Below are 14,011 nucleotides of genomic sequence, written 5' to 3' on the forward strand. Positions count from 1 at the left end.
TCTGATTAAAAGTTCTGTGTATAAAAACATTCAACCTCAATTTTATTAGGGCATGAGCAAAATAATGTAATCTATTAAACGAAAATATATCTGAAAATGTTAAAGGAGCATCCTAAAATGCTCTCTTTAGAGGAGGGTTTTTTTTTTGGGGGGGGGGGTACTGATAATTGTATGAGCGTACTAGTCTATGTCACCTCTTCCTCTCACAGAGACAGCACCTTCTCAGGTTCTTGCCTACGATCCATAATTTACTTCCCTATAGGAATAAAATGTTGGAAATCTCATCTACGCGGAGAAAATATTTTGTTCCCCTAGATTAAGTTTTCAGTACTGTATCTCGCTAACTGAAGTCCTACCTAGCAATCCTAAGAGATCCAGGTCCTCTCAGATTACTCATAATCGACCCTTCCACACTCAGGCAATCTGTAGTCAGTCCATTATCTGTAAAAGGTAGTGGGTACAAAAATCGCGAATAAAGTGGCTTCATTTAAGAATGACTTGACTATTTCTTCTTCACACACAGTACCCGTATCCATTTTATTTAAGCTAGGTCTGTATTGAAGGTACCTCACAGCATTTACAAACTACAATAAACAGCAGCGTCATTCTAACAAGACAATTTGAAATGCGACGACACAATTCCTAAAGAAAAGGTTATCAAGCGCGCCTGCGCTATTGAAATTTTCACAAGCTTAAAAGGATGTGACGATGTAGAAGAAAATATTAATGCATCTGTTATTCGAGATGATTATACCAAGCATAAAATTTTAAATGAACTCATACAACAAACTAAATTAAAAATTTTCATTAGGAAGAAATACAGGTCAATAGAAAGAACAAAAAATATTAACATTCAGAGAAGCAAAAGGATGTTATTATCACCTGGTCATGGCTGCAAAACATTTGTAGAATAATAGTTATATTTTTCTATATATATAAAAAAAAAAAAAGTTTCACACAGAATGACCTTTGTTATATTATTATATTATTTATTTAGTTTTTTAGCAGCGATCGCAAACACTGTCCGATTTATCTATTCGAATGAAACAATTCGAGGCAATTTTGATGTGTGTGTGGGGGGGGGGGGGACTATGGTTCTCCTAAATAATTTTTATTAAAATTATTGAGCAATTAATAACTATAATTTCACATAAAAACCAAAATATATTTTTCAGTCGTCATGAAGTTATCCCTGAGGTGTCGGCCATTTTTAATCGCACTTGAGCACAATTTAGCACTAATCTTCTCGCCTTTTGCTTATTTAATAACAGCGGTTAAGCAAAAGTATCATAATATAAAAATGTCTATAATGTTACGATGTACATACATATCCAAACTTGTTTAAAAATCATGTTGCTTAAGTTATCTATACTAATCTCTTGGCTTTTAATTTACAGCCATTCTAAAATTAGATACTATAAACAACATCGTCTTGTTTAAAGATGCATCTACACATCATAGTCAATAATACTGTACTAACATTTTCCCATTTATCTTGGCTTTTAAGCAAAGATAAAAGAAAGAAGCAATTAATGCTTTATGAATTCAATATAAAGAATCATGCAGATGTATCCAATAATAATAATAATAATAAATAACAAGCAAAATAAAGATGTGAAATGCCAACAGTTGTTCCAGTAATTTAACTTTGCTGATTACTAGTCGACCTGCTCGATGACGACTGCTGTAAACATCTTGAAATGTATGACCAACCTACCATTAGAGCAGCATGTCCCAGAAGCACAATTCCAGCCATTCCACTTCATTGACACGTTTAATCGTTGGAAATAGTCATAAGTTGTCATTCAAACTCAGAAAGTGAGTTCCCAACGTGCCGTACTCAGCGATATTAGAGATCGGGTAAACACGTTTACCCCAAAATTTCCCTATGCTACTTTTGGGAGATCATGAAAAATCGGGTCACCAGCACATGGTGAGGGGAGGACTACTACGTATGGGAATGAATGGTGGACTAGCAGCTATTTGCGCTTTATATATATATATATATATATATATATATATAGAGAGAGAGAGAGAGAGAGAGAGAGAGAGAGACCTAGAAATAACAGGAGGAATGATGAAATCAGTTCAATATAACATCATCCATAGAACTTAAAAAACATCTGTGAGAGAGAGAGCGACTCTGTAGCAGTCACGAGGAACGACGTAACATTTGCATTCAGCAAAAGATCTAGATACGAATCTGTCAAGGACGAGAGGAACCTTTGCAACGGTTTCAATGAAGATGGCAGTCTCATATGGATTATGATAGGGTTTTTCTTCCAGAAACTCCAGGTCTTCATCCCACAAAACAAGCAGACTGGCCTGGAAAAAGACATGTGGTCCTAGTGTTAGTTATTTCGTCTGTAATTCCAATCACAGCATTTGGAAAGAAAGCAGCTGGAGTAAGAAACTAAATTAGAACTAATTCGATAAATTTGTGTGTGTGTGTGTGTGTGTGTGCGCGCGCGCGCGCGTGCGTGCGCATCATAACTTACTCCCTGAAAATGTCTAGATACGGCATTCCCAATGATTGATTCAAATCCGATTTGAATAACAGAAAACAATATACCAGCTACGGCACATTTAAGAGCGCAATAAAAATAATAAAATACGGAATCCCGCAATGTTCGGTGCTAGGACCAATTCTATTTTTAATATACGTTAATGATCTGCAAGCACAATATTTCTGGCAAAATGATATCATTCGCTGATGACAAGGCATTAATATACAATGAAAGGATCTAGAAAACGGACCAACCATGATATGTTGAAACTATATAAGTAGTTTAGCAATAATGGTCTTAAAATTAATCCCGATAAAATATATACACTTCACGTTAATAGATAAACTAAGATTATAATATAACTATAAAATAGCATGAAACGAAATATAGTGATATCCAAAACTGTATAACTAGCTTAGTCAAAAAGACAATTGACGGCTATCTGAAATGGAACTCCCACATCTCATTTTTAAATAATAATTTGAGGTTCGTAATTAACAGAATATGTTTTTTTTTAAAAAAAACTGTAAATCCAGCATTTTAAGATGCTTATACTATTCTTGGGTAAATTCCTCATTGCAGTATGGTATGGAGATTACTACAAAAATCTGCTTTCTTTAATACGAATACATAATAGAATAATTAGAGCTACACTCATTACTGATTTCTTCGTGTATTCAACTAGTGACCTGTTTGCCATTACGGAAACTATCTTTATAGTTGTATATTATATGTAAGAAACAATACTGTCAAATCTTCTATATGTAAAGTAGACTAAGGTTTATGCTGTGCCGGAACTTGCTAGTAGTTCCAAAAGCAAAGAAAGAAATTTTTCATGAATCGTTTGAACACCTTAGCTGGAAAAAGATTAAATTAAGCGAGAGAGGAGGAGGGGTGGGGAAATAAAGCAAACATGTACGCAATAAAAAAAAACGCAATAGCTAATGTACGAAGTATAAGGAAGAGAATATGAAACATACAAATACATTAATGAAAACGTAACTTTTGTCGTAACATTACATAAAGAAAAGGTCCGTTAAAGAAATACAGTACAATATTTATATGCGTTTCGCTATAGTTTAGTAAGGATGATGTCATAGAAAGTCGAGTGCATAAAACGCAACAACTACAGAGATATATTTGAGTGTGTGTGTGTGAGAGAAAGGTTCTTCATTGTCTTTCAGCTTGCAACAACAGCGTTTAATTAGAAATTTCACACAATGAGCAACTGTTCCTTTTCCCGTTCCAATTTAAGGTCTCATGCGACTATAAAGGATGCAAGTGTTTTTCCGGCCAATTTCAGAATCCTCGGGCGTATAAGTGTTGTGAAGCCTTTCCTGTGAACATGTTAATATATGACATAGCCGACATGTTCTTGGTACAGATTTCTACAAATCAGCCTTATCTCCAAAGCAAGTTTTTTTCTGAAATTGTAGTTTATTTTTTAAACTTCCAGATAATTTTCAGTTGAATGTGTAATCCCGTATGATTATCCTGATTGTTTAAGATATGTTGTTAATGAAAAATTATAATTTCTAACTATTAATATAAGGGGGGGGGGAAGAAAACGTCACAGAAAAATTTGTGATAACTATATTCGTAAATAATGAAATTAAATTTATAAATTACAACCCAAATCTACAAAGTATTAAAGTTCTCATAAAGAGAAACAATAAATAGATCTCTGTCGAGGAAATGAACAATTAGAATTATTATATAAACGATTTATAAAAAATCTAATTGATAATACTCTCCCCAAATAACACCAGATGAACGAAATGTAGCATTAAAAGAAATTAAAAATGGAAAATCACCACGGAAATAAAACCCCAGTAGAACTTTAAAGTAAGCAGGACAAATTTAACTAGATTTACCGACTGAGGTCTTCTGCTAGTGCAAAATAGTGTGTGTGTGTGTGTGTGTGTGTGTGTGTGTGTGTGTGTGTGTGTGTGTGTGTGTGTGTGTGTAAGATTTTTTTATATGTAAAAGTACTGAAGAACAGAATCCACTATTTAAAAAAAAAAAAAAAAGAAGAACAAAGTGAATTTAGAAAGATCCTCTACAGATTCTGTTCCTTTTATTCTCGCTCAGAATAGTTTAACTTAGAAAAGCTAGCATTCGATCATAACAGAAACTTGTCAAGATACAGGTATCACTTCTTTGATATATCAAAAAAAAAAAAAAAAATCACTTACCGATAAATTTATTAAACCATTCTATAAGCATAAAAAGAAGCACGAAAAGAACCAAAGTATTTGAAGAAACAAGACTTAGACAATTATGTTCCCTATCTCCAAGATTATTTGAATATAAGCATGTAAACTTTGCCGGTTCGTGAAGGAGTGAGACCTCAGCTTTGTCATCACTTGTACTCTCTTCAACTGACCCACAAGACTCTTTGGCCATGAGACATCAAGTGTTATGGAATAAATCAGAACTATAACACCGTTTCTTTAAAAAAATAAAATAAAATAAATAAAATCCTTGGAAATGGCATTAGATCCTAAACATCTAAATATTAACTCAAATATCAAATTGTCTGAATTCATCATAGCCATCATTAGCCAAACGCGTGCACGCGAATGCGTAAACAAGCAGAACGTTCTGAACAATGCAACATTATAATTAAAAAAAAAAAAAAACATCAGTTTCTTCTAACTGCATAGTGGTTGTCAGTTTTTACTGTTTGCCTACTAATTTGTATGTTTCCACCTGAAAAGAACCTATGTAATTAGGATGAAACGTCGTGTCAAGTAAAATAACTAAAACAGCATATAAATAAAACATTTAAGACTAGCAAAAGTCACAAAAAAAAAAAAAAAGAATACACCAAGAATATACAATATTTTATCAAAACCTCATTATATAGAAGTGAAGCATGGAAGTAAATAAAAGAATCACTGCAGCAGAAATGATGGGAAGAACAGCAGGTTCAAAGACTACATAAAAAACGAAATGAAGACATAATACTGAAAAAATTAAATCAGACACGCTGATAATGGAAACAAACAGGAAAATACTAAAATTGAAAGAACATCTAAAATGAATGCCATATGAAAGACAAGAATAAGAAGATAAAGGTCTGTAATTCAGCATATCCAGAATGATGATGATGATGAATAAAGACGGAAGAAACAAAGCGCGACCAATGAAAAGAAGGATAGAGACCGGAACTGGCTACCTAATTTAGATTTACGAAATTAATCAGAAAAGAATCGGGAAATTAAAAATATCCAAAATTATGACGAGCATTCCAATTTCCTAGAAAAAATACCAGGAAGTGTTTTTTTGTTTCTTTGACTACAAAGATATATAAGTAACATCGATAACTTTAAAGCGAGTTATATTTATATATGATGTTACGTTCAGAGAAAAATAAAATTATGCAACTTGTTGCAGAAATTTCCTTCAGCCCCTATTCAACTGAAATACATCCGACGATGCAAGACACCTCGTGCAGTGTGCATAATGCAGTGATGCGTGAATTCTTGCTAATCACTGGAGAATGAACGTCATGCTGTTGACGAATTTACTTCCGCAAGGGAATTGTTCGGGCTTCATGCCAAAAGAATTTCGGTGATTTATTATTTTTTTTATTTGTACTCTGTAAGATCGATGGCATGATTAAAATGTAGTACAAATGAGAAAGTATTGCTTTTTGTATTATTTCTACATTTTTGTATTATTTTGTATTTGATTATTTTTGTATTATTTTGTATTTGATTATTTTGTATTATTTTGTATTATTATTAATATTTTGTATTATTTTGTATTTGAGGCTCTTTCAACTGACGGTGAAAAAGCCTCAACTACATATTTTACCTGCAGCATGCGACTAAGAGATTTTAACCACTTACCAAAACTAACATGATCAGAAAAGTTTAACCCTTTCACTCTTCATCGAAAACTACCCAGTAAATGCTACTAACATCCTACCCCGCTTTACGACGATCCGCAAATACGATTTTCATTTGACCAACCCATTTACGACACTGCATTCGCTCATAAGAGGATTTTAGAGACATTACATGAACGCTACAGTGAATCAGTCGACGCGTAGCAATTTGTGAAATTCAATTTTATTTAGGCCGTTGCTTGCTACATTTCTCTATGTTTTGGTGTTTCACTGTGAATTATACATGATTTATAACTGTTTCATTTTATTGTTCTTAATTCGAAGGTTAATATGATTAAATTTAGTGACAATGGTGTATCGCAAACTGAGGCCCCAAGCTCAACTTACCTTACCCTACTGTTGTTATGAAGAAAGATCAAGTTCTCGTGAAGTGAAAGTGCCACATGTGTTAATACTTCAATTATCCGTAAAAGCGGCAATCTTATTGCCAAAATGGTAAAACTTTTAACGATATCGATTGAAGACCAAAAACTGGTTGACACGTTTCCTTAAGCTAAGCTATTCAGAATAACTTTTCGTTAGCGACTAATTCTAAATTTTTTGCTTCTGCATCTGACATAAATAAATGCCTTATGTCATTTACGCACATATATGACTGCTTAAAAGCATTATTAAACCATTACGTGAAGCTACAAGTTAAAAAATAAAATAATAAAAAATAAAAAAAAACGGTAGCGATTCGCTATACTGTCGTATAGCGAAGTTAGGCCTTTTAATAAATAAATTGGATATGGTACATAATCAGATCAGACGATGCGAATAATATAAGTCATATAACATGATAAGTCAACAGCAGGTGAAAATGCATTTGTTTACAAAATCAATAGTGAACATAGTGCAATTCACACAGAAAGAGAGAGACTAACAGCCGCAGGAGATGGTACAAAGGTCAGAACAGCGAGAAGGGTTTTCGGGTAGCATCTGGAGGTATCCCAACAGTCATTATCAACAGGCTTCCCAAAAACCAGTGTATGAACTGGTTTTGGGAAGCTTTTTTTGAGGTGGGAGAGGGGAAAGGGAGGTGATTTGAATGAACCAACTGATTGCTATTTAAACAATTCCAGATTTAATCTCCCTAAAAATGCTCCAGTTCGCGCGCGAGAGAGATCAGCAACTGTTTGGAATTACAGCCAACTTAGTTAAGGATATGAAGGCAGAGTATTATGTTACGTTAATTGCACGTGTGCTGTTCTACTGACCGGTTCGCTGTTATTATTATTACGCGACATACATTTTTAGTAAGCTTAAGCGCCATATTTCTGTGAGATATGAAACGTTTATTATTGGTGCGTGTGCCTGGTGAACTATTTTTTGTAAATCTTATTTTATTTTGTTAAAATAACATATAATTATTTATTTATTATAGATACAAGGCTGAATTATGACGAGTGTCACAGTTGAAAATATGAAAAGAATTATATTTTTCCAATTATCGTTACATGAAACAAATGCACTGCGATCTAACGCCGATATTCATTTGCACTTGTCATTGCTATTGATACGAAACTTTTATTATATTATTATTAATGTTCGTGGTGAAGATGAAATATTTTTAATAAAGCAATTTTTAATATGTAAATTTATTTATTAATAAATTTGTTACTGATCAGAAAAAAATTTTTTTTTTCTTTTTTTTGTATATGCAGCACCCCCACTTAAAATTTTCACCGGCTGCCACTGTTTGGTATATAAATATATCCAAATATCCAAATAGCTGTCCTGCAGTTCTTTGCTAATGCGTTAAAAGTTTCGAAATAACATTAACTTCGCATACTTTCCGTCACTTAAAATTTATCAGCAAGTCCTAACTATTTAGTTATATCATAAATCGTGAGTGAATGTTTTCACACCAAATTAATTTATAGATAGCTAAAGTTCCCCGAAAATGTTTGTCGATTAATCAATCATATTTATAAAAGAATGAGGTCTAGCTTTCAGTATGCAGACTTAGATGCGCCATGCATTTTCTGATATAGGAAGATACCATATTACCTAGTTCATCTAACAGATGGTATTTCGCCTTATGACTAGCGGCATGGATTCTCAAACTTTGATGACTCCCTAAAATGTTAAATTAATTTGCGGAACTCTATCTCTTTCTTCATTAGAAGATTAATTATTATATTGTTAAAATTGGGTAATGAATGCTTCAATATAAATACTTACAATATAAATTCATAAACCATATTCATTTGCGACTCCAGTTTGACAAAAGTTTTTAAAAAAACTCCATGCCTTTCAAATAAAGAGAGAGAACTCTTTTGTATCATTTGTTCCAAATGAAACTGTTTTATTTATTCGTATGGGGTCCCTCCCCCCGTTCCTCAACTGTCCCGTAGGACTGGTTGAGCCCTCCTAGTGAGGGATTAAGTACGTATTTTTTTAATGTAAATCCGTGTATGTTCACGGGCGGGTTTGCCTGTTCCGAGGGACAAAAAAAAAACAAAAAAACTCGAGTTTCCGGGTGAAAAAACCCTCTATCTCCGTAAGAGACCGGTTAACTCACCTTCAGTCGAAAGAGACCAGATAAAGGTTCCTCACATCATGGACGGAAATCGAACCCGTCTTTCCGACCAAAGATGGGTTCGATCTATACCAGGTTCTTAACCTGGGGTGTGTGCACCCCTGGGGGTGCGAGAAAGCATTTCCAGGGGTGCGAGAGAAGTTTCTAAATTTTCGATGGAAACTACCGCCTGTGAGAAACTAGCAAACGCTACGTCGACTTTTGGGACCCCCACTCCTACCCTCTTTACCTTTTCCTCAGCGCATCGCACTTACCAGCACATGCAGTACAATAAGGAACTGGTTGATACGCGCACGTGTTCGCATACTCTGAGTACGAACGTTAACGAGGTGGTTTGACGCAGAAACGAATACTAATTTTCTTTAATTTACCAACATTAATCAGTGACTAAAGCCCATACCGGATACGATCAATTGATTACATAATGGCGTTTTTTCGACATTTCGTTATGTCGAAAAAACGCCAATGGAAAGACGATTATGTTGCTTATGGATTCACTCGTACAACAGAAAAAGATGGTACGCAACGACCACAATGCATTTTATCTTGTAAATTATTTCAAACTCCAATCTTAAACCATCAAAGTTGTTAAAGCATTTCAATAATCAGCATGGTGGTGAATCTGCAAGACATACTCTTAACATCTTGAAGTCTAAGAAGGCACGATTTGAAACCGGCGGTACTATCACAAAATTTGACGTTGCGGCAGTTCAAAAGCCCATGTTAGAAGCTTCTTATCAAGTGGCATATCTGTGTGCTAAGAAAAGAAAAGGTCATACAATAGCTGAGGAATTGGTAAAACCATGTGCACTTGAAATTGCAAAAATTGTATTGGGTTCTGAAGCACAAAGGAATATTCAGCAGATTCCGTTATCGAACGATGTGATTCGATCGCGCATTCAAGATCTCAGTTGTTGATATTTTACTGCAAGTAGTAGAAGATATCAAAGCCAATCCTCTAAAAGTGAGTATTCAACTGGACGAGTCAACTGACGTTGATAATCGCAGTCAGTTGTTGGTATTTGTGCGATACATTAAGGAAAAAGAAATGTTGGAAGAATTTTTATTTCGTGAGCCACTGGAATTGACGACAAAAGGAATTGATGTTTTCAATCATATTAAAAACTTTTTTTTTTAAACATCAAATACCCATGAATGTGATAGGCTCAATTTGCACTGATGGTGCCCCTGCAATGTTGGACAAAAATTCTGGATTTTTTTCATACATCAAGACAGAAATACCGCAAGTTACAATAACGCATTGCATGTTGCACCGTCATGCACTTGCATCGAAAGCTTTGCCAGAGAATTTAAAACAACACTTAACTACTGCAGTAAATGTAGTAAAGTATATCCGAGGACGAGTGCTTAATCATCGTATCTTTCGTGCTTTGTGCGAAGAAATCAGTGCTGTTCATACTGTGCTTCTTTATCACACTGAAGTACGGTGGCTCTCCAAGCGCCGCATGCTAAGCAGGGTTTTTTAATTGCGCGAGGAAATTATACAGTTTCTTACTAACCAAAATTGTGATTTAGTTAAAGCTTTTGAAAAAAGAGAAGCAATACTTCGACTAGCCTACTTAGCAGATATATTTAGCCACCCGAATGAATTAAACACATCAATGCAAGGATTTGGGGTAAGGACATAATAACAGCTAGTGAAAAATTATCTTCATTTATTGAAAAACTAAAAATTTGGAAACGTCGAGTTGAAAATGGGAATTCTGCAAACTTTCCTTTGCTTGATTCAATCGTTCTGGAAAATGAGAAAATAATAATTATACTTGAAATTGCAATACACCTCCAACAATTGAGTGAATCATTTCATGGATACTTTACCACGGGAAATATTAGCAAAGTTCAGAGATGGATACTGGATCCATTTCTATTTGACCCAGATTCAATGGACGACAGCTATTTAATAAAAGATGATTTTATTGAAATACGAGCCAATGCACGTATTCAAATGGAATTTGAAAAACTGGACTTAGAACAATTCTGGTGTACACAGTTAGAACCTTATCCACAGCTGGCAAAAGCAGCATTGCAGACACTTTTACCATTTGCCACCACCTACCTGTGTGAAATGGGATTTTCATCACTTTTGCACATAAAAGCAAAAGCCAGAAATCGCTTAAATGCAAGTGATGATTACGCGTGGCTCTTTCCAAAAAGGAGCCTCGCTTCAAAAGTATTATTATGAATAAACAACATTATGAATAAATAAACATAGCCATTAAAATTTGAGATATTGTTTTGTATGTATATGTAAATATATGTGTTTATTTTTCAATGAATAAATTATCTTGCAATAGATGTAATTTCCTAAATAAAGAAACAAACACATTTTTCAAGAGGATGCGAGAACTTAATTTTAGATTCAAGGGGGTCCGATCACTAAAAAGGTTAAGATCCACTGATCTATACCGACTGAGGTACGGAGGCTCGATGAAACTGTAAGTTAGAGAATTTACTGTGATTAATTAAGGCAGTGGTCTCAAACTCAAATTGCTTTATTCTTACTGCAACTTGACACTTGATGGCGTTTCGATTCTGATAAAGTTTGTAGCCTTGGAGAAAAATTACTAGAAACTATCTTCATCACGGATTGTAAATGCTCATCGGTCAATCGGATTCTTTTCTTAGACTTATTAATTTTCAACTGCGAAACAAACTGTTCACATATAAATGTACTTCCAAACAAAGCGATTATTCTTATTGCAAAAATTTGTAACTGAGGGTATTTATCTTTTGACAAGTACGAATAAAAGTTAATCAAATCTGTATCTTTAGATCTTTGAATAAGATTTATATCACACTGTAAATTAATTAGCTCCATTTGTAGATTTTCTGGTGCGTTATTCACGTTCGTTTTTAATAGTAATGAAAACAATGTAAAATCGGACTCCAAATCATTAAAATCTTTCTTCAAATTCTTAGCTATTTTTTTTTTGCATATTCTTGAGATTTTTCATTTGAAATAATAGGGCAGGGATTTAAGATGTAGGAAATGTACGAAATTTTTTGATTCCAGTTGTGTTTCCCATAATTGCAATTTAACTTTAAAAGTTTTAATACAATCATACATGTCAGTGATAAGTTTATTCTTTCCTTGCAGCTCTTTATTGAGAATATTTAAATTGCCGGTTAAGTCAACAAGAAATGCTAAATCTGTGATCCATGTATCATTACGTAGCTTGTCGATGGTTTTATTTTTTTGTGTCATGAAAATTTTGATTTCATTTATTAAATCAAAAAACCGTTTTAATACAGTCACCTCGTTATAATAAATCATTTCTCCATACTCACTTTCAATTTCTTCACGCAATGCAACAAATTCTCGATGATTCGGAGCTCGTCCACGGATAAAGTTTACTGTTTTAGTTACTGTTTCCATAACATTATCCATCAACTGCTATTGAGAATGCTGCAAAATCTATACTTTTTTCTTTTAAATGACATCGTAAATCACTAGCGATTTCGTTAATACGTTCCGCTACCGTGTTGGCTGATAAACTAATATTTTTAAATAATTGTTGTTTGTCAGGACAGAGAAGTTCAGCAGACTTAATCAATCTTTAAGGAATTCACCATCAGTAAATGGTTTTGATCGTTTTGCAATGATGTGCGCGAGAGCAAAACTTGCGTGAACTGTTGCTTCACTGGATTTATTTGCTTCAATAAAAAAAATTTTGTTGTCGTTGTAAGCCAGATTTCAGAAACTGTAACTTCTCTTCCCTCAATTTGCCTTCCAAAATTTCAAATTTTTCTTCATGATTCGTTTCGTAATGGCGACGTAAATTGTATTCTTTTAGAACTGATATTCCCTTATTACAAATAAAACATACAATTTTATTGCGCACAACACCACAAAAGTAAATAATTTCCCATTTATTTGAAAAACACATCTTTCTTCGTCCACTTTTCTTTTACTCTTTGTTAAAGACATGGCTTGCAGTTTAATCTCTTAATTAATCACTATTATAATTTTATTTACAACTTTAATTCAACAAGATGAATTTTCGTATGAAAGCAACACTCAAAAGTTATGCACAATTCTAAACGATAGGTATTGATATAATGTAGATCTAACAACAAGCACAAATAAACAGGTTTTATAAGCCGCACGTTAGTTTGTCTCCATCTACAATGCAATATGAGCTGTGCATCGGAAATACCAGAATACTGAAGCGCCATCAACTGTCGGCTGGCGAACTAAATTTACTGATTGTAAATTGTAGATATGGACTGAGCTTATGTGCGCATAAGTTCAGTCCATATCTCTATGTCTCTAAAACTACAAGCACCGTATTTACAACAAATACATAATTGAAATGTATTCGCGGGCCGTGTAAAATTGCTTCGGGGGACGGATGCGGCCCTCGGGCCGCCAGTTTGAGATCACTGAATTAAGGTACTGCGTAAATTACGGTATTAGGGAACTGACACTTGTCTGGAAAAGCTAAAAACACTTCATGTAGTCAAAGTACTATTTTGTGTGATACACATACCGGCCACAGATTAGAAACCTTTATGCAGATATACGTATGAAGCACATATGTAAAATACAGTACTTGGTCACGTGTGTCACCATGTGTTCTAAGCAACTGTTTAAAAATATTACTGGTCAGTAATTGTCAACAGCGTTGGTCACAATGAGAAAAACAAACGATCTTCTGGAGTTCGATAAAGGGCATACTGTGGGTGCTGCTCTGGCTGGGCCACGATTTTGAGAACTGAGCCAACTGGTTTCTCAGAAGATGTGTTATCCGGGTTATTTAATCAGTGGAAAAATAACCCACATGGCTGGTCTAAGCGCAACTGTGGTCCTAAGAAGGTTTGTAAGGACAAACAGAACTTCCTGTGTGCAGCAATTGACCGGAGCATTTAATGAAAGCTGTTCCCGATCCATATCTCACCGAACAATGCGCAGGAAATTAAAGAAGATCGGTTCTAGTAGTCGCTAAAGGAGGTCCAAGTCGACATTAATCAAAGTTGCTAATTCAGTGGCCGTCAGCGCAGAGCTACAATTAAAAAGAGCATATAAACCTCATCAGCCACTCG

General features: G+C 34.3%; 2 protein-coding genes across 2 annotated transcripts in view; one reads left to right on the plus strand and one right to left on the minus strand.

Moving 5' to 3' along the window:
• The window catches only part of LOC150105581 (secernin-2-like), a 196,241-nt gene that overhangs the window by 108,399 nt on the left and 73,831 nt on the right, over positions 1–14,011 (minus strand). The window lies entirely within an intron of this gene.
• On the plus strand, positions 10,099–10,434 carry LOC150105582 (protein ZBED8-like). The gene has a single exon (XM_090393984.1). It carries the CDS (start codon positions 10,099–10,101, stop codon positions 10,432–10,434), a length of 336 nt encoding a protein of 111 aa, XP_090250110.1.

The sequence above is a fragment of the Typopeltis vanoorti genome, chromosome 6 (genome assembly GCF_054136105.1).
Source record: "Typopeltis vanoorti isolate ZY-2024b chromosome 6, IOZ_Tvanoo_1.0, whole genome shotgun sequence".
Classification (NCBI taxonomy): Eukaryota; Metazoa; Arthropoda; class Arachnida; order Uropygi; family Thelyphonidae; genus Typopeltis; species Typopeltis vanoorti.